Raw genomic sequence first — 19,258 nt, forward strand, 5'->3', positions numbered from 1 at the left:
GATCCTGTTGCTATGGGGTGACTCTTTGGTCACAACGAGTGACTTACCGTGAACAGGTGGGACCCTGGAGTGGATCCTTGCCCGTCGGCATTAGACCCCGCAATCCTCCGCCCCCACTTACGTCAAACAGTCATTCTCACGACATCCACTGAGGAGTCATTCACATGGCATTTCTTCTCTTTTCAAGCACCTTTTATTTCCCTTGCTGAACCCAATAATCTCACCCATCCTCTACAGTCTATACTTTTCTTCAATTGACCTAACAGAACATTTTCCGCACCGCCGACAATGTCCAAAATCAGCCAAATAATCACCGCCCACCGGCCCGCCCTCGCGCCGTACGAAGAGCTCTACAAGCACCTGCACCAAACGCCCGAGCTCTCGTTCCAAGAGCGCGAGACGGCCGGCAAGATGCGCGACCACCTCTCGGCCCTCTTCGCGCGCTTCCCGCACCTCAGCACCGCCATCCACACGGACATTGGCGGGCACGGCCTCGCGGCCACGATCCGCAACGCGGCGGACACCCCCATCGTACTACTGCGCGCCGACATGGACGGGCTGCCGGTGAAGGAGGCCACGGAGCTGCCGTACGCGAGCACCAAGACGATGCGGGCGCTGGACACGGGGGCGGAGAAGCCGGTGATGCACGCGTGCGGCCACGACATGCACATGGCGGCGCTGCTGGCGGCGGCGGAGCTGCTGTGCGCGGCCGCCGCCGAGTGGACGGGCACCGTCGTCCTGTGCTTCCAGCCCGCCGAGGAGCTGGGCAAGGGCGCCCAGGCCATGGTCGAGGGCGGGCTGTACGATCGCGTGCCCGTGCCGGATGTGGTTGTGGGTGGGCATATCATGTTTCAGAAGGCTGGTGAGTTCTTGTGTGAGGTTTGTGTGGATTAAGAGGGACGGGGGAGAAGGATGGTTGGTGATGGTGTAGTAGTGGACATGGTGGTGGTTGTTGAGTGGAGAGAAAGCTGACCATCGTACAGGGACGATTGGCACAAGGCGCGGGCTGGTGGCTTCGGCCGCAGACTCATACAAGTACGTACGATGGCCCCCCACTCTCCCTCCTTTCCTTTGACCTACCTTACTGACAATTGCCCCCTCCCCTCCAACAGCCTCACCATCCACGGCCGCGGCGGCCACGCCTCGCAACCGCACCGCACCTGCGACCCCATCGTCACAGCCGCGCACACCATCACGAGGCTTCAGACGATCGCGGCGCGCGAGGTCGACCCGCAAGACGCGGCAGTCGTCTCAGTGGGCTACGTCCGCGCGGGCGATGCCGTCAACATCATCCCCGCCTCGGCCGACCTGGGAATCGACGTGCGCACCTTCCTGCCCGCCACGCGCGCCCGCGTGCTCGCTGCTGTGCGCCGTGTTGTCGATGCTGAGAGCCTGGCCGCCGGCGCCCCGCGCGTCCCCGCCCTCGTCGAGACGCGCACCTTCCCGTTCCTCGTCAACGACGAGATCGCGACGGCCGCCGTCGAGGACGCGTTCGCCGCGCATTTCGGCGCCGATTACGATCCCGACGCCCCGAGGCTGGGCGGCAGCGAGGATTGCGGCATCTTGGCGACGAGCGTGGGGAAGCCCGGCGTGTTCTTCACGTGGGGCGGGACGGATCCGGAGCTGTGGGATCGGTTGGAGAGGGAGGGCGGCGAGGATGCGGTTAGGGAGGGCGTGCCGATTAATCATTCGCCGTTCTTTGCGCCGAAGCTGGAGGCGTTGAGGTATGGGATCGATGGGTATGCGGGTGGTGCGTTGGCGTTTTTGGCGAAGGCGTGATTGGCAGTTCAGTCATCACCGCGTCGTACAAGGAATGAATCCATCATACTTATGTGGGCAGCTGGAGTCTATGTCTGCACGCTTATGAAGAGCCTCGACACTTACATCTGCGTCCGGATACTTGCTCCAACTGGCCATACAGGGGGCTTGGAAAATTACATACGTTCGAATATCTACTTCTACCGCCTACGTTCGTGGACTTCGAATTTTTTGTAATCATTGACACAATTATCTGATCGAGGCCAATGAGAATTAAATCCGTATATAGTATGCACTTATCCGCTTGAGTCATTGTAGAGGTTGCGCCTCGAAATGGTGGTACATATGTCAAGTCACTATTTACCAAAGTCAAAACACACGGCACCCATAGTCTTTCTGTCCATACTGACAGTTCCCTTTCGGAGCCGACGAAGGTTTCAGTTTTGCCTCTGCTTCGGTCGAGGATACTCTTTTTTTTTTTTTTTTTCGTTACGTATAACCTTCATACCAGCCGCACCGACTTGTCCGGCAACGCCAGGAAGTTCCGATACAGCTCCTCCGCGCTCCCCTTCCCGACATCCTCCTCCTTCGAAACAGCGGCAACAGCACCACCACCTCCAGACTGCACCACCCCGCCAATCCCTCCCCACCCCGCCGGCGCCCCAAACGGATCCGCCACCACCCCAGCATACTCGCACGCAAACACGCCGACCCGCTGCCACGAATCCCGCACCCTCGACGTATACGCGCGCTCCACGACCAACCCCTCAACAACCCTCGCATCCCTGCGCATCGGCGAGCACGCGTCGTCCCTCACCCTGTACGCGACCAGCGCCAGGAACATCTTGTCCCCGAACCCGCCGCCACCACCACCGCCACCACCGGCATCGTCGTCGTCGTCGTCGCTGCCGGACCCGTACCCGCTTCCCCCGCCGCCGGAAGCCTCCACGTCGGCGTCCATGTCGACCCGGAGCTCCGTGCGCCGCTGCCGCTTAATACCGCCACCCTGCTCGACGTGCACGAAGTCCCAGCGCCGCCGCCGCCCGCTGGTTGAGGCGCCGGAGCTGGAGGAGGCCCGGCGGTGGCCGGCAAGGTGGTGGGGCCGCTCCATGCCGGCTGTGTGGCGCCAGAAGGAGCGCTCGAGCTTGCCGTGGACGTGGAGGACGGCGTTCGTCGTCTGGGGGGAGGCGGTTTTTTGCGGTGGTTTGGAGACGGCGGCGGCGGTGGTGGTGGCAGCAAGGAAAGTCGCCGCCGCCGCCGCCGGCGCTGTTGTTGTTATTGCTGGTGTGGTTTTGGCGGGGACGGCAGAAGGAGAGGGGGCTGCTTCTGCTGCTATTGCGGCGCGGTAGGTTCCGTTTCTGCTTAATGGCGGCCATGCTGCTGCGCTGTTGCTGCCGCCGATACTGCTGCCGGGATGGACGATCGGCGTGTTTTCTAGACTCGCCCATGACCAGGTGGGCGCGATGGTGGCGTCGGTGTCGCGGAGGGGGTTGGTGGGGGCGGAGCGGGCGCGGCGCCAGAGGAGTTGGTGGTGGGTTGATAGGGGGGTGGGTGGTGGTGTCGTTGCTGCTGCTGCAGAGGAGGAGGGTTGGGAGGGCGGGGTGAAGAAGATGCCGGCGAGGTAGGAGGGTGACGGTGATGGTGGTGGTGCAGAGGAGACGGAGGAAGGCGAGGACGAAAGGGGCGAGGAGGAGGAAGACGGAGACGGAGACGGAGCAGAAGAAGCGTCGAGCAAAGACTGGAAAAGCTGCGCCAAACCAGTCATCGCGTGCAGCTTGTCCGTCCGTTTGGCCAGAGAGAGCGTTGTGTAGTGCGCCACAATGGCTGTCCACTGCGCATGGATCATGGCGACCATGCTGGCGTTCGGTCCGTCGTCGTTCGAGCCAGCCGGCGATATCACCTTGCCATCATCGTGCGGCGGCTGCACCGCCAACGCAGTGTGCTGCCGGCTCTGGTAGAGCAACGACGCGAGCGACATCTTTGCGTCCGTGAGCGGCGTCACCCACGACGGACGGTAGGAGGAGCTGGACAGCTGATCCGCGGTCCGGGGCGCACTCGAACCTTCCCACGTGAAGCAGTGGCCGCAGTCCCAGTAGATACGCTGCCGCCCGAAGTGCAGAGTGCGCGGGGCGAGGAGCCGCTCCTGCAGCGCCCAGGCGCGCGAGGTCAGCGCCGCGGCCGCAAACTCGTCGCCGATGGGGGCGGACGGCGCCGAGAGCTCCATCAACTTCGCGGCCTGCGAGTGGGCGTCGCGCAAGTAGAGCCGCCAGGGCGGCTGGAGCCGCGGGTTCTGCTCGAGGTAGAGCCCGGCGGCGGTGTTGCGGGAGCCGGCCGCGGCGATGTTGCAGTGCGAGGCGCCGTATATCTGGCCCATCCGGGAGACTTCGGTCTGCCAGTCGTGCGGCGAGTCTTGGATGATGCACAGGCTGTCGATCCAGAGGTAGCGCACTTGCAGATGCCGTGCGACCTGGACGGCTTCGAGGAATGTTCTGGGGAGATTGGCGATGCCGGCACGCATGGTAGCGTAGTTTGCTTGCAGTAGTCGGAGCGGGCCATCCATTCTGGTGGCACCCCAGCAATGGCTCAGGGTGACATAGCGGCAAGGAGCGAGGCACTCATGGGACTCTACCAGGCGCACGTAAGGGTCATCGGGCGAGCCCAGGTCCAGTAACCGCGTCGGAATGTACCCGGGAGAGCGGTTGAGGGAACGACATGTCGAGTGCTGGCCATCACATTCATCCAGCCAGGACTTTATCTGCGGTATCCTTTCCGCAAGCCCAATGGCGGAGGGTATTGCCTGCCGTTCAATGCTTGAGCGTTTGCCTGCGAGTTCGTTAATGAGGGTTCGGGCGGCAGAGCCGGGAGAGGCCTACAGTCGGAAGCCCGGAAATCTAGGTTGTATGTCGGCCTATCCGAGACAAACGACGGAGGTGCATTCCGGTTCAGCGGATAGGGAAGGGACCATATCAAGCCTTTGCCCGGATCGTACGACTCGCCCACCCACTCCAGGCGAATCTCCAGCCGGGTCCGATGCACCGAGTAGGTTGAGAAGGGAGCGCCGGGGACGACGGCCTCCAGGATCTCGTCCGGGAAGAACTCGGCTTTCCATGGGATCTTGGCGCAGAGATAGCTACAGATCAGACAAGATGCGTCGGCGGCCTTGAAGAAGCTCCCGGCACATCGGTGATGGACGGAGGCCTTGCAGGTCGAGTCGGACGCAGCGCGGGCGAGCACCTCCTCGCACCTATCACAGAGGTCCTTGGAACCGGCCGGCGTCTGCTCCAAATACCACGAGCTGGCGTCGTCGTCAAAGGCCAGCGGGGAGTCCTGCCGATACATGGCGATGGAGCAGAAAAAGCAAGAACAAGGAGGAGAATGAACCAGAGGGGAAGCGCGCGTCTGCATGTATGCAGTCAATAGTCTCGGCCTTTCTCTCGTCAGCTGAGTTCCACTTTAGTGTTGGCCGCCGTCCCCACTGGCCCAGCAGCCACTCCCCACTTGCGCTGGCAGCGATCCCTGTAGCGGGCGAACAGGTGCAGCCTCGGGTAAAGAGCGCGCGGGAGGGCGGGATCTCCCAACGATCATGCTGCACGACATCCTGCCTGCCATTTACATCCAAGCCCGGCAAGTGACACGACATGCATTGCTTCAGGCGCCCTCACCACCACCCTTATCTGATTCCAGGCCGCCCACGTGATGGCTGCTCAAACACCTCCCGTCAGGGTGGGGGCGGCCATGGCGGGGTTGTCGGCGGCAAACGCGTTAGTCGCCACCTCACTGCTAGACTGCGCTAACACTGCACGCATTAATCACGCTATTCTTAGCATGTTATTCGCTCCGGCTTGTATGCATCACAGCCAAGCATCCCACCTATAGACCTGTTCTTTCCTCAACCGCTGCGTGCGATTGGCTGTGCAGCTTTAAGCTTATAACCGAGGTAGATAGCCGCAAGGCATCATTGGTCAATGACTCTGAGATGGGGGGCTTGACGTGGTCGTGTCTGCTGGCGGGAATGAACAGCATCAATATTAGTAGGGCTGACGTGTTTGAACTCGACTTCCACCATTAGCCTATCTCGGCAATCTAAAGGGCTGCCCATGCTCCGTGCCAATAATGCCAATAAAACTTACCATGGCTGTGGGAGACCATACCGACTCGTCGGCAGGTGGATGCGGGAGAAACCGGGAAATAAGATTGGCTCATTGACAACGTCCTGTACAGAAACCACGAGCCCTTATCTCATCAAAAAGATACGATTAAAACAACATCTGTTTTACACACGGAAACACCTCTTACTTCTACTATAGGAAACCGTACTCAATAGCCCATCCGCATCTCAAAACAATACAATCCACAGGTTACTCGAATTCCACAGGAGTCTCAGAGAGCACCTCAGCTCTTCCCCTCGTTCTCCAACTGTTGCTCCAAACTCCCAAAAATGTCCACCTCGCTCTCGGCCGCTTGATTCTCAGCTGGTGCCGCCGGCTGAGCCTCTGATTGTGTCTCAAGTTGCATCTCAGATTGAGCCTCACGTTGCGCCTCAGGCTGCCCCTCAAGCTTGGTCTCGGGCTGCTCAGCCGTGGTATCGATGTCCATCTGTTCCGGCTCCGGTTGCTGCTCGGTGGATTGCGGCTCGGTAGGCCCCGGCCCTGCCGGTTGTGGAGGTTGTTGTTCCAGTTGCACCTCTTCTTTCTGTTCAGGCGTCTTTTCTTTTGGAGGTTCTTGGGGCTGTTCGGACTTTTCTTCTGGTGCGGCGGCCTCTGGAGCTGAAATCGGCTGATCTGCCTGTTCGGGTTCTTCTTTGGTCTCGGTGGTCTGAGTTGGAGTTGCTGATTTCTTCGCTGGAGGCGTCGGCGTCTTCGTCTTGCGCTGCTCTGAGATCGGACGGCTGTTGTTGCTGTCAGTGGCTCCTGCGAGCGGGAGGTCTGGTGAGGTCGACGCATCCCGCTCATCGGACTCGGCACGTCGTTTCTTGGGAATGACCTGCTCGGGAGCAGCGGGAGGAGCTTCGGTAGTGGCGACCGGTGCCTGCGCTTCCTCAGGCGGGGCAGACGCAGAGGCTGACTTGGTGGGTCCTGTTGCCGGAGCTGGAGTGGCCGATTCTTCGGTCTTTGGCAACGGCGTGTTTACCCCAGGGGTTGGCGACCCTTCACGATTCTCCTCGTTATCGTCCTCGCCTTCAGAGCTATCCGAACCTTCCTCGTCGTCATCTCCTGCCTCCGCCATTGGTGTGTCACCTGGGGCAGGGGTGCCCTCTGTCTTGATGTTCGGATCCCCGCCTTGGGCGCTACCATCGGCTCCGGTTGTTGCGCCGTTGGCACCCTCGCCGGGAGTGAACATGACCTTCTTCCGACCCCTACCGGGCCCCTTCTTGGGCTTTCTACGTGGCGGAGGCGGCCTACGCCTTGGAGGCGTTGGTTGATTTGCTACTACAACACCCTCGGCGTTGACGACACCGACGCCTTCGACCACCGTTCCAGGCTGAGCCTCTTCTGGGGCGGCTTCTTTCATCTCCACATCTTCTTCGGCAACCTCTCCCTCCACCGTTTGCCCTTCAGGAACCAGAACCTTGTAAATGTGCACGTTCCCGTCTGCATCGGTTTTCTTGACTTTGGTTTCTCGCATTGGTCCGCTGGGCACGGAATGCCCGTTGGTGCTCTGCCCCGAAAATGCAGATGGCAAGCCTTTTCTCCTCTTAGCAAGGAACTCCTGCTCCGGTTCTTCCATATGGCGGGGAACCTGGGCCCATTTCTTGGTAGTGTAGCCAGTTTGAGGCTCCTTGGCTTCCTCCTCCTCTTCACCCTTCTCTTTTTCCTCTTCTTCTGGTGGAGTTGGCAGTTTGTAGAGCCTTCCAGCTCGTGCGTGTCGTAGTAATATTTGGCTGTGGTCTGGTAATAACTGCGAGTCGCGTGGCATTGGAGGTTCAGGCCATTCATCCTTCGACAACGGCTGCTGGTGCTGATTGACCGCGGGGCCAATCGTAGTCTCTGCTTGTCGCCACTGGCGGATGGGCAGACCTTCAAAAACATCATGGTCAACTTGGCCACGGCCGGACCGGTTGCTTCGGCCACTAGGACGGAACTGTGAAGCGCATCAGTGTATTTGGGTGATGATGAACGTGGGAAATGAAGAGAACGTGGTGTAGTGTAAGAGGGACGTGTGCTTTCGAGAGATAAGATAGATGTGGTGCAGAAGGGCGGGCTGATCAGCTCCAATATCCAGAATCCTGGGTGTGGTAGATGGGATCGCTCAAGTGGACCAAAAAAAAAATAATGAGGACAAGAGGCAAGAGGACAGCCCTCGTTCATCCAGGGAGTGCAATCCGCAGAACAAGCAAGGCTGGTGTATGGCTGAAGAGGGCAAAGAAAAATGTGATTCGCGGCATGGCTTGTCGCTGGAAATTGGAGAGACGAAGATGAAGCTTTTAGAAAAGGTGACTGTCGACATGTCTGCGATGGGTCTGGCGCGCATGGAGGTCGAATAACCCGGTTCCCCAGGCAGATGCGCCAGCAATCTCTATATGCAAGGCAAATGATGCACAACAGGCCATCTCCGTGAACCAAGAATTGATGGAAAGAAACGGTTGAGCAGATGCCGAAATTGCGCAGCAGACGCGAGGTTATAGGGTGCCCTTCGCACGCATGGGGCGCTGCGCTTAATTGGGGACTATAAAGAGAGACTCGACATGGTGCATCGTGCCCGCAAAATGCATTGAGGTTCCGGTTCGGGGATGTTGCAGGTCCAGATCGCGTCGGGCCAGATCGGGGGTTACGGGGCGGCGCGCGTGCACTTGGGGATGGGTGGAAAGAAGGGAAAGTGAGCGTGAACTTACCGGCGCCATGGTGATCAGGATCGCGCAGGGGCACGAGCGAATGCAGTGTGGAGCAGCGATGGGCGAGTCACCGGCAGTAAGCGCGGCGCGCGTGGATGGGTGAGAGAGCAACAGGCGTCGCGAGTCTTGCGGCGACCAGCACGTGTTGTTTCCCTTCGAGTCCGTGCGCCGGTGAGCTGACTAAGCCAAATCGCGCTGCACGCCTTTGCCGCCTCGAGGCTGCAGTTGGGGGCTTGGGAGAAATAACAAGTGCTTCTGTAATAACGCTGATTTACACACATGACGCCTCCCATCACGATCCTCTAGTTACAGTTCCAGTGGAGATTGATATCGTAAATGCCCCAAGCCCTGGCGAGTGCCCTCCGCGCCCGTGAATTACTGAAATGCCTTTTCCATCATAATCCAACGCAGCTCTAGTCCCAGCTGCATTCACCGCGTTAGCTATGGGCGGTGATGGCTGATGGAAGCAATGTTCGGGTGGAATGTGAACCTACCCTGTGTCCTTCTGCCTGACAATTCCGCCAGCTCCGCCAGTCTGCTTGCCAGTCTTTCCGCCTTCTACTACTAACTTGTCCAGTTGGTAGAATTGGCTGACGACCGTTTGTCTCTGTAATTTCCATTGTCAGCAACGGTAGGTGTTGATATTTGCAGAGCCCGGCCCGACGGCGAGCTCCGCATACTCCGCGTGCTCCGCGGACGAGCAACACCGATACGTGGGTAAAAGCTTTGCAGGTTTACTGGAGCAAACCGTCCAGCTAACATGCCGCTGCATCTTGTCATCGCCTGGTGCACCAATGCGACAAATGCAATCCACGCATTTGTCGGGTATACCAGGCGCGCAAGTGTTGAAGCGTGGCTGACCGCAGAGGCGAAAACACGCACCTTCAGGACCTGCAACTCTTTCAAGCCCTTCTGTATGGCATCTTGTATCTCCCGCGAATCGGTCAGGCGCCTCTGGTCGCGGAAAGCATCTTTCGTCCGGCGTAACGCATACTCGCGGAAGTTGTAGGCGGCGAACTGACGGGCCTGGCGGAGGAGCGAGCGATACTAGGGGGTGGAGAGGATCAGCAAGTGACCAAGACAAAGCAGCGCCTTAGACGCAAGCATGCGCAAGCGATACTCGACCTCGAGGACGAATGCGATTTTGCGGAGGCGCGGAGCTTGAAAAAGAGGCGACGGGGAAACACTGCAACGCGGGCAGTGGCGAGCGACTCACCAATGAACGCGCCTGGTATGCGGAGTCTGCTGCGACCGCGGACATGTTGGCTGAGAGGTGCACGAGTTGATCCGAAGTGGTGGAGAGGGACAGGCGGGCGATGGCGGAGAGGTGTAGCTGGGCGTTTATGTCATGGAAAAGAAGCTCGCTCGCTGGCCGTTCCTCGGTGCGGGAATATCTGCGGGGATAAGGACCCAGCACCTCATCATTTCCAGAAATCGCAACACTACCCGGTGCACCCAAGTGCTCATGGAATTTATCAACTTTTTGCTACACCAGGTGAACTTGTACCGCGCATTGCACCTTTGCGCCAAACTACCAAAATTGGCTCTGTCAGCCTGATATCCTGAAAAGCAAGCCTGAGAAGTCCTTAGCCCCACCAACGCCCAGTGATGCTCCCGTTACTTTGGCCGCCCGCAAACCCATAGCTTCGTGTTTCTGTACAATTCTAGATCCGTGTTGCCTCACTGCTTGAACTTCTGATGGATCTGGCGGATCTGTTCCTGAATGTTCATACCCTGCATCTGAGCCATCTGAGCCGCATCTGCGTTCGTAGGCTGTCCATCGTATCCAGTCGCTGCCCTCTTCCTCCTGGCTTCCTCTTCGGCAGTGATGCGGGCTCCTGTCGTCGGATCGAAGATATCGTCGCGCTGGCTGGCAAGACGCTTGAGATTGTTTGCGACATCTTGCGTCGACAGGTTGCTGGTGGAGAAGCGAGCATCGGCCTTCGCCTTCTGTTCCTTCCACTGAGGATCGAGGAGCTCGACTGTGACATGTATTAGTACTCGGATCGGCTTGCAGAAATATAGATACAAACTTACTCTTCATGTGCTGCTCGAGTTCGTCGACGTCGATCAACTGGCTGCAGTTCGGGCAGGGAACCTGTGTAGTAGCCTTGCGCTTGGCCTGGGCTCTCGGCACGTAGTCGCTCCTGATCTTCATCTGCGGCGGTCCTGCCTTGGCAGCGGCCTGGGCCTGCTGCGCCCTCTCCATGTGTTCCCTCCTCTCGCGAATGATACGTTCCTCCTCTTCCTCTTGTGCCGTGCGCTGGGGGCCGTGACCTGCCGCGTACGTTGCCTGAGGTTGAGGTTGATACGGCAAAACTTGCGGCTGAGGCATCTGGACGGCGGGCGAAGGTTGGGCCCACTGAGCGAGGTCCTCGTCGGGCATTGCTTCCTCAATGCGCATGTTGTGAGGACGAAGGGACATGGCAGCCTTCTGCTCCAGCGAGGCGCTCTGCAGGTCGTTAAGTGAGGTTGGGGGTGGGAGCTCCGTCTGCTCGTCGGCATCGGTGAAGAGCACTGTCTCAACAACCACGAAATCGTGCCAGTCGATCTCAGCGTAGGCGACGCGCTCGTCCTCATCTTTCTGCTCCTTCTCTTGACGTTGTTTCTCTTGGTATTTCGTCCACTCCGCACGCGCCTTGGCCTTCTCCAGCATGTTGAACTTGTTCCTCACATTCTCCTCCAGTTGTGCCTTGCGTTCACTCTCGAATTCGCCCGTCAAAAGTTCCTTGTACTGCTCAACCAGGCGGTTGAAGAACTGGTTCAAGCTGTGCTGCGGGCGAAGGAAGTCAAACTGCGAGTTGCTGGCCTCGCGCTGGGCGAGCTGAGTAGTGAATGCACGTCCGTTCTTCGCAGCGAAGCGAGCGGTTAGTTTGATGACGTCGAGATCCTGCGCGTTGATGTTTGGCATACGTGCAGAGTAGTGGAACTCAGGTGGCTCAGTGGGGCCTGAAGGTTTGGCTTGCTGAATAACGCCATCGGCTCCCACCACTTGTCCCGCGCCGGGTTGAACTCCGCGTCCGCTCCTGTGCTCCTCAATGCGCCACTGGAAATAAGGATGGAATGCGTCTTCCTCGAACACGAACGAGAACTTCGGGTTTGTCCGGTGGTTTGCGCGAAGGCGCTCGATGAAAACCTTGCCGTTGCGGGAAACGTAGCCTGCGGTCTTCTCGATTGTATCGTGGAGCTCCTTAGGAGGGCGGATCATGCCCGTTGGCACCTGGCCGACTGATTCCAGCCCGTTCGTAGGGGTAGGTGTTGCCATCGCGGCAGACTCGGCGCGTTTTCAGTAGCGAACGCGAGCACCGGGGTCGACGTGCGAAGGTTCGGCGTGCGAAGACGATCGGGTGCGGAAGACGTGTGGTTGGTGCAGGATGCTTCGCGTTTGCATGGGCGCGACGAGGAAGCTCGAAGGACGGGCAGAACCAAAAGGCCGCTACCTTGATCCGTTCCGGGCGGAGGGCGGATCGGAAAGCTTGGCGCCTGCTTTTGCGACGCTCTGCCCGCTCCTTCCTGAAGAAGTCCGCCACGCACGCCGGAGTGCTGCCGTGCCTGCTCTACATATAGAAATCTACTCGCAAGCATCAGTTTCAACTTTTAATTTCACTGCTTCAACCTCCGTTATCACTTGCCCTAGGCCCTCTTCTGCCCGCTCGCCGGCATGCAACCGTCATGGGCAACCGGACGCACGGAAGCGGAGCGTAGAGCGGAAAGCTTGGCGCCAGATTTAAGCTCTCTGGATTCCACCGAGAACGCTACGCTCCTCCTACATGCGTGACTGAGTCCAACATATAAACGGATATTTGTACGTTCAAGAGTCACATCTACTTCAACTCCCTACATAAGTATGGTGCAATATCTCCATGAGACAGACGCGGATGGGCTCAATTGTCTTGGAACCTGCTATGCGGCGCCAGCTAAGGCGCACCGGCATATGTGGTATCATTCTCGGTCTAACACACAAATACACCGTGAGAAGTCGGCTACGTGGCGCATTGATGCATTCTTTCGTGTAATCTCCACTACAGCAGTGGCCTACAATGCGATTAGCGGTACGCAATCAAGCGGTTGAATATTCCTTGTCTTGGCCGCCAACTGCCTGATTCCTGTCTTTTGAATGACAAGATGAATCACAAGAGATTGATTGTCCAATCGTAGACAGTCCGGAGACCTTGGACGGATGTGATGTGCGGCGCAGCAAGACTGGAACTCAACGGCGCGCAAACCACTAAGGGGCGACCGCGCGACGCACCGAGCCCGGCCCCAACGAGGTACAGAAACGCGGAGAGGCATGTGGCGGATACGTCCAGAAGTCGGACAGGCGCAGATCATCAGGCAGCTCATATCATTTCACATGCCTCAAGGTGGTTCATGTTGCCGGCACCCCCGCTGCGTTGGACCCTCAGCGGCATTTTCGAGCTATTTCGGGAGCGCAAGCTTGCGCAGGGGCCACAAAGGGCCACATCGACAGTACTACGCGGCAAGGGCGATCTTCCAATCCCCTGTGGCCTTCCAGAACCTCATCATCACCCGTGTCCCACCGCGCGGCCAGGTGTTCTCTTCCGCTCTTCCTGTCGCTCCTTCGCGCATTTCTGACACCTCCACCCCCAACTCCGCCTCGCATCCCATCAATTGCCTCTCGCCGCTCGTACGCGACGCTGCGCCCACCGCCCGCCGTCTTTCTTCAGCCCACGCCAAGCCGTAGCATGCCGGCCGCGAATCAGGCTCAACTCTAAGTCACCGCATATTCCGGCACAACCGCCATGGGCTCGGAAAAGACGCTGCTCGAGCAGCAACCCCCGCCGCGCGGCGGCCGGGGCAAGTCTCCTGCGCGATCCAAAAACCAGAAATCTGTCGTTCGCAGCTACGCCTCCGAGGGCGTAAAGGACAATGACATTTCCAAGCTGCCCGGCTCCGACTGGCAGCTGCTCGGTCTGCTCACGCTGGTCGCTGCTGGTGTGCGCTTGTTCCGCATCTACCAGCCTGGCAGCGTTGTCTTCGATGAGGTCCAGTAAGTTCAGCCGCACCTCCACGAAACACTTTTTTTCCATGCTGACGGCGCGCTTCACGTAGCTTCGGTGGTTTCGCCTCCAAGTACATCAAGGGCAAGTTCTTCATGGACGTCCACCCGCCGCTTGCGAAGCTTCTCATCACGTTGGCTGGATGGCTCGCCGGATTCGATGGCAATTTCGATTTCAAGGATATTGGCAAAGACTACATCGAGCCGAAGGTCCCATACGTGGCTATGCGTCTGCTCCCCGCAATTCTGGGAGTCATGACCATTCCCACCATGTTCCTGACTCTCAAGGCTTATGGCACCCAGACCAACATTGCCGCTCTCGGCGCTGGTCTGCTCATTTTTGGTATGGACTTCAATGGAGCCAATGGACGCTGTGAATACCGTAACTAACAAGAGTATAGAGAACGGTTTTGTCACTCAGTCCCGCCTCATCCTCTTGGACTCTCCTCTGGTCATCTTCACCGCTTTCACCGCGCTCAGCTGGACTCTCTTCACGAATCAGCACGAACAAGGGCCTTCGAAGGCTTTCAAGCCCTCCTGGTGGACCTACCTTGCCCTCACCGGTCTGGGATTGGGAGCTACTGCCAGCGTGAAGTGGGTTGGCTTGTTCACAATTGCTTGGGTGGGAAGCTTGACCATTCTTCAGCTGTGGGTTCTTCTCGGCGACTCGAAGAATGTTACGCCGGTATGTTTTGGCCTTTCTTGTGAGCCATCGGTGTGCTAATACTTTGCAGCGCCTCTGGTTCAAGCACTTCTTCGCCCGCTTCTTCTGCCTCGTGATCATTCCCATCGGCTTCTACGTTGGAATGTTCGCCATCCACTTCCTCTGCTTGGTCAACCCCGGTGAAGGCGATGGTTTCATGTCTTCGGAATTCCAGGCTACTCTGAACAACAAGGGTATGGCTGATGTCGCCGCCGATGTCGCATTTGGCAGCAGAATCACCCTCCGCCACCACGCCACTCAAGGCGGTTACCTGCACTCCCACGCGCACATGTACCCCACCGGCAGCAACCAGCAGCAGATTACTCTGTACCCGCACAAGGATGAGAACAACATCTGGCTGCTTGAGAACCAGACCCAGCCTGTGCTTCCTGACAACACTACCATTCCTGGACCCGCTGCCTGGGATGCTCTGGACCCCAGTTGGATTGAGGATGGCGCTGTCCTCAAGCTTTACCACATTACCACCGACCGCCGTCTCCACTCTCACGATGTTCGTCCCCCGGTCAGCGAGGCGGACTGGCAGAACGAGGTTTCCGCGTATGGTTACGAAGGCTTCGAGGGTGATGCCAACGACTTGTTCAAGGTTGAAATTGTTCCTTGGTTGTCCGAAGGCGAGAAGGCCAAGAAGCGGGTTCGCACGATCCAGACCAAGTTCAAGCTTGTCCACATCATGACCGGCTGTACTCTTTTCTCGCACAAGGTCAAGCTTCCGGACTGGGGCTACGAGCAGCAGGAGGTTACATGTGCCCGCGGCGGCACTCTTCCCAACAGCATCTGGTACATCGAGTCGAACGACCACCCCAAGCTCGGACCCGATGCCGAGAAGGTCAACTACAGGAACCCCGGTTTCTTCGGCAAGTTCTGGGAGCTTCAGAAAGTCATGTGGAGGACGAATGCCGGCCTCACTGAGTCCCACGCGTGGGACTCTCGTCCTCCGTCCTGGCCCATCCTTAAGCGTGGTATCAACTTCTGGGGCCAAAACCACCGCCAGATCTACCTCATCGGCAACCCTCTTGTGTGGTGGTCTTCCACAGTGGCCGTCCTGGCCTACGTGGTGGTCAAGGCTCTCGCAGTTGTTCGCTGGCAGCGTGGATTCAAGGACTACAGCAACGTCACTTTCAAGCGCTTTGACTATGAAGTCGGCATGACCCTTCTCGGATGGTTCTTCCACTACTTCCCCTTCTACCTCATGCAGCGCCAGTTGTTCCTTCACCACTACTTCCCTGCTCTGTATTTTGCCATCATGGGTCTCTGCCAGATCTACGACTTTGCTGTGAACCGCTTCTCTGGCCTTGGCCTGAAGCAGCGTCCCGTTATTGGACAAACTGGCGCCGTTCTTTTCCTCGCCGCGTCCATCACCGTGTTTACCCTCTACGCTCCGCTCACCTACGGCAATGCCTGGACGCAGGATCAGTGCAAGGCTGTCAAGCTGTTCGACAAGTGGGATTGGGACTGCAACACCTTCCATACTTCGGTAAGTCTTCCTTCTGCAGCGCGCAACGAAGTCAACTAACGCCTCCAATAGTATGACCAGTATGGACCGTTGTGGGTGCCGAAGCCCTCCAGCACTCCTGTTGCTGAGGTTCCGGCGGCTCAGCAGGAACAGCCAAAGGAGCAGAAGGTCACGCCGCAGGCTGATGAAGGCAACGTTCTCGCACGCGAGGAGAAGGTCGAGTACCGCGACGAGGCTGGCAACATCCTCGACGAGGAACAAGTCAAGGCGCTCGAGGGCAAGGTCAGCTTCAAGACGCGCTACGAGACGAGGACGCGGGTAGTTGACGCGGCGGGCAACCCGATGGAGGGCGAGGGTGTTGCCCCTCCTCACCCTGATTACGAGGGCCAGAACCCCGAGACGGCGGAGAAGGGCGAAGACGAGGCCAGCGCGCAGCCGCCGGTGGTTTCTGCCAGCGATGACGAGGCAAAGGAGGCAAGTGCCGAGGGCAAGGAGAAGAAGAGTGCACCCAAGCCTGCAAGCGAAGCGAAGGAGGCGACCACGCAGTAACAAGCTCTAATGACACGTGGGGGAAGGAGGCGATAAGCTTTTCTCTTGTTTTCCGGCGCATCGGGTCGCTCCGGCGCGCGTTTCGACGACGAACACGGTCTTCCGTCTTCTTTGGCCCTTGCGGGTTTTTCTTGTGTTGTAAGATTAGTCTGAGTTGGGAGCGGCAGCCAAGGCGTCTATGATTGGGTGGGTCTTCTTGCCCAATGGTCAGTACACTCTCGTCTCCGACGAAAAAGAAAAAATACCGAATAAAACGCAGGGTTGAGCAAGAAGTGCCAGGCCAGCTTCCCCGCGCAGCGAGCTGGCTTTTGCGCGCGGAAGCCGTGAAACATGGGGCTAGATTAGCCGTACCTTTGTCATTTGTGCCTCGCCAACCATGGTCACCGAACCCTATGGTGGCCTCTGCGGCCGAGAAGCGACAGTTGATGCGGCTGCCTCTTTGGGAAAGGTCTCCCCGCCGAGCGCTAGGCGGGACCTGGCATGTCGTCAGGCCCGCAGCGCCTGATTCGCCTCCTCCGATTCGCATCTTTCCCTTTGCCGCCGGCATTTTTTGATTATCCCCGGGTTTTAGTAGGTAATCGCCAACCACCTCCACATGCGCCGGACCTCACCGACGCTGTAGAACCGGGTGCTATCTCTCTATTGCTCCGTGCGCGCCACCCATATCTGCTATCATGCATCTTATGTATATAGGGAGCGCCCCCGATGTCGCCTTCTTTTTGTTTCGTAGCAGCAGCACCACATCTCTCACTTCCCTCCCTCCTCCCTCCCTCCCTCCATCCATACAATCCATCAATTGATCCTCCCTTGCGCCAAAAACAACCATGCCCCGTCTCCGCACCGCCGCCGCCGCCGTCGCGGCAACCCTGCCCTTGCTGCCCACCAGCGTCGGCGCGTGGGGCACGCTCGGGCACGAGACGGTGGCGTTCATCGCGCAGAACTTCGTGACGGCCGAGACGGCGTCGTGGGCGCAGGGCATCCTGGACGTGTCGTCGACGTCGAGCTACCTGGCGTCGGTGGCGACGTGGGCGGACAGCTACCGGTACACGGACGAGGGCGCCTTCTCGGCCGAGTACCACTACATCGACGCCAACGACAGCCCGCCCGACAGCTGCGGCGTGGAGCTGGAGAGGGACTGTCCCGATAGTGGGTGCATCGTTAGCGCGATTGCGAATTATGTGCGTGGTGGTCTCTTTTTTCTCTCTCCCTTCTTTTCTGTGTCTCTGGGAAAAGGTGGTGTGGTGGTTGTAAGGCCGATTGGCGCGATTTTGGAGGCATCGTGGTGGTGGTGGTGGTGTTGGCGTGCGCTGAAGAGTCGAAAACGGGGGTGATACAGCAACACTTTGACGGCGAGAGTGCACGATTTTCTGAAAGAAAATGACTGACATGGCTATTTCCCTTCTAGACTTCCCGCGTCCAGTCCTCCAGCGTCTCCAGCACGGAGAAGCAGAAGGCTCTGAAGTGGATCATCCACTTCCTCGGCGATATCCACCAGCCGCTGCATGACGAGGCCCTCGAGGTCGGCGGCAACGGCATCGACGTGACGTACGACGGCGAGAGCACCAACCTGCACCACATTTGGTAAGTTGTTCAAACAACGCCCTCGCCTCCACACGTCCTCTATATATCCGAGGTGTATGGATATACACTAACCGCAGACATGGCAGGGACTCCAACATGGCCGAGCAGCTCATCGGCGGCTACGCCCTGTCTGACGCCAAGTCGTGGGCGACGACGCTAACTACGGCGATCAAGTCGGGCGCGTACGCGAGCGAGGCCGCAGGCTGGCTCGACGGCATGGACGTCGACGACGCCGAGGCCAGCGCGCTCGTGTGGGCGCAGGACACGAACAAGTACGTGTGCTCGGTCGTGCTGCCCGACGGCGTGAGCGCGGTCGAGAGCGGGGATCTGAGCGGCACGTACTATGACGATTCGATCGATACGATCAAGCTGCAGGTTGCGAAGGGTGAGTGGTTTTTATTTTACTTTCTCCTTCTTTTTTTTTTGGAGGGAAAGAGAGAGAGGGGAAAGAAATGCTGACGTTGTGGGCGCATAGCTGGCTACCGCCTCGCGGCTTGGCTTGATCTCATCGCCACGGGCGAGACTGGTCTCGCGAAGCTGAAGAGGGACGTGTCTGTTAAGCGTGAGGACTATGTCTTCCCGCCGGAGGGCTGGGCGCGTAGGGATAACAGCGCCGAGCGCCAGAAGCATAAGAGACACGCTATTGGCTGCTCTTGCTAAATTACCCGACAAAAGAGCTTGGGATTGAATGGCGGTGTTGGTACCGCTGCGTTGTTGGAAGGGCTCGAATTGTGTTGAAAGAAAAGCGTTGTGGATGACGATAGTGATGATGATGAGGATAATGAGCAACATTTGACTAAAGTCTGTTTTCACGAGGATCACATGGTTCAACCGTGGGAAAACGGGGGCATTCACCCACGCTTTGAGTATCAGATTGCAACGCCGTTTTTACTTTGCCTCGTGCGGTATGTTATCCAATGCGCGGCTGATAGCAGATTGTACTATCCTTATATTCGACAACTACGCCATTCTCTTCCTGGAAAACTCAGCCCTGTCAACTTCCAATTCATGTTCGACTTCCGGTACCCTTGAAGAGACACACTGCAGTCTGCCAGGCTATTATTTCCCTAATTGGACACTTCCGGTGCTTCCGGTCCAATACCGGGTCCGAAAGGTAGCAGCTCTGGAGTCTCACTTAGGCTGAAGCGAGTTACGCAGACCGACTCAAAGCAACCTCACAAAGTTCGTGATCGTGGATAGTAGGTTTGCGATAGCAGTGGTGGTGCGGCTGTTCGCACAAAGGGTGCGAAGCGTGGGTCTCTTATTCTCCTCTGGTTGCCAACCGTTGTTTGGAAAGCGTACGCTTGCTTTAAATCTTGACTCTTATCTCAGATATTCCTG

General features: G+C 58.3%; 7 protein-coding genes across 7 annotated transcripts; 4 read left to right on the plus strand and 3 right to left on the minus strand.

Moving 5' to 3' along the window:
- Nucleotides 1–12: 12 nt before the first annotated feature.
- On the plus strand, nt 13–894 carry SLS55_002891 (uncharacterized protein; the record flags this gene model as incomplete). Its single annotated transcript, XM_066774371.1, has 2 exons — nt 13–17; nt 267–894. 2 exons carry the CDS (start codon nt 13–15, stop codon nt 892–894), a joined length of 633 nt encoding a protein of 210 aa, XP_066634490.1.
- Nucleotides 895–922: 28 nt separating this feature from the next.
- On the plus strand, nt 923–1,779 carry SLS55_002892 (uncharacterized protein; the record flags this gene model as incomplete). The annotated part of the gene is made up of 2 exons (XM_066774372.1): nt 923–927; nt 1,113–1,779. The coding sequence occupies 2 exons, from the start codon at nt 923–925 to the stop codon at nt 1,777–1,779; spliced, it is 672 nt and encodes a 223-aa protein (XP_066634491.1).
- Nucleotides 1,780–2,260: 481 nt separating this feature from the next.
- Nucleotides 2,261–5,097, minus strand: SLS55_002893 (uncharacterized protein; the record flags this gene model as incomplete). Its single annotated transcript, XM_066774373.1, has 3 exons — nt 2,261–2,935; nt 3,419–4,523; nt 4,721–5,097. The coding sequence occupies 3 exons, from the start codon at nt 5,095–5,097 to the stop codon at nt 2,261–2,263; spliced, it is 2,157 nt and encodes a 718-aa protein (XP_066634492.1).
- A 1,053-nt stretch (nt 5,098–6,150) lies between these two features.
- SLS55_002894 (uncharacterized protein) lies at nt 6,151–7,674 on the minus strand (the record flags this gene model as incomplete). The annotated part of the gene is made up of 2 exons (XM_066774374.1): nt 6,151–7,606; nt 7,658–7,674. The coding sequence occupies 2 exons, from the start codon at nt 7,672–7,674 to the stop codon at nt 6,151–6,153; spliced, it is 1,473 nt and encodes a 490-aa protein (XP_066634493.1).
- A 2,596-nt stretch (nt 7,675–10,270) lies between these two features.
- PRP21 (SF3a splicing factor complex subunit) lies at nt 10,271–11,855 on the minus strand (the record flags this gene model as incomplete). The annotated part of the gene is made up of 2 exons (XM_066774375.1): nt 10,271–10,572; nt 10,628–11,855. 2 exons carry the CDS (start codon nt 11,853–11,855, stop codon nt 10,271–10,273), a joined length of 1,530 nt encoding a protein of 509 aa, XP_066634494.1.
- A 1,498-nt stretch (nt 11,856–13,353) lies between these two features.
- On the plus strand, nt 13,354–16,336 carry PMT1 (Dolichyl-phosphate-mannose--protein mannosyltransferase 1; the record flags this gene model as incomplete). The annotated part of the gene is made up of 5 exons (XM_066774376.1): nt 13,354–13,601; nt 13,664–13,953; nt 14,012–14,295; nt 14,345–15,808; nt 15,860–16,336. 5 exons carry the CDS (start codon nt 13,354–13,356, stop codon nt 16,334–16,336), a joined length of 2,763 nt encoding a protein of 920 aa, XP_066634495.1.
- Nucleotides 16,337–17,160: 824 nt separating this feature from the next.
- On the plus strand, nt 17,161–18,577 carry SLS55_002897 (uncharacterized protein; the record flags this gene model as incomplete). The annotated part of the gene is made up of 4 exons (XM_066774377.1): nt 17,161–17,493; nt 17,742–17,917; nt 18,004–18,302; nt 18,393–18,577. The coding sequence occupies 4 exons, from the start codon at nt 17,161–17,163 to the stop codon at nt 18,575–18,577; spliced, it is 993 nt and encodes a 330-aa protein (XP_066634496.1).
- Between the last annotated feature and the right edge of the window lie 681 nt (nt 18,578–19,258).

The sequence above is a fragment of the Diplodia seriata genome (genome assembly GCF_021436955.1).
Source record: "Diplodia seriata strain FDS-637 chromosome Unknown scaffold_3, whole genome shotgun sequence".
Lineage (NCBI taxonomy): Eukaryota > Fungi > Ascomycota > Dothideomycetes > Botryosphaeriales > Botryosphaeriaceae > Diplodia > Diplodia seriata.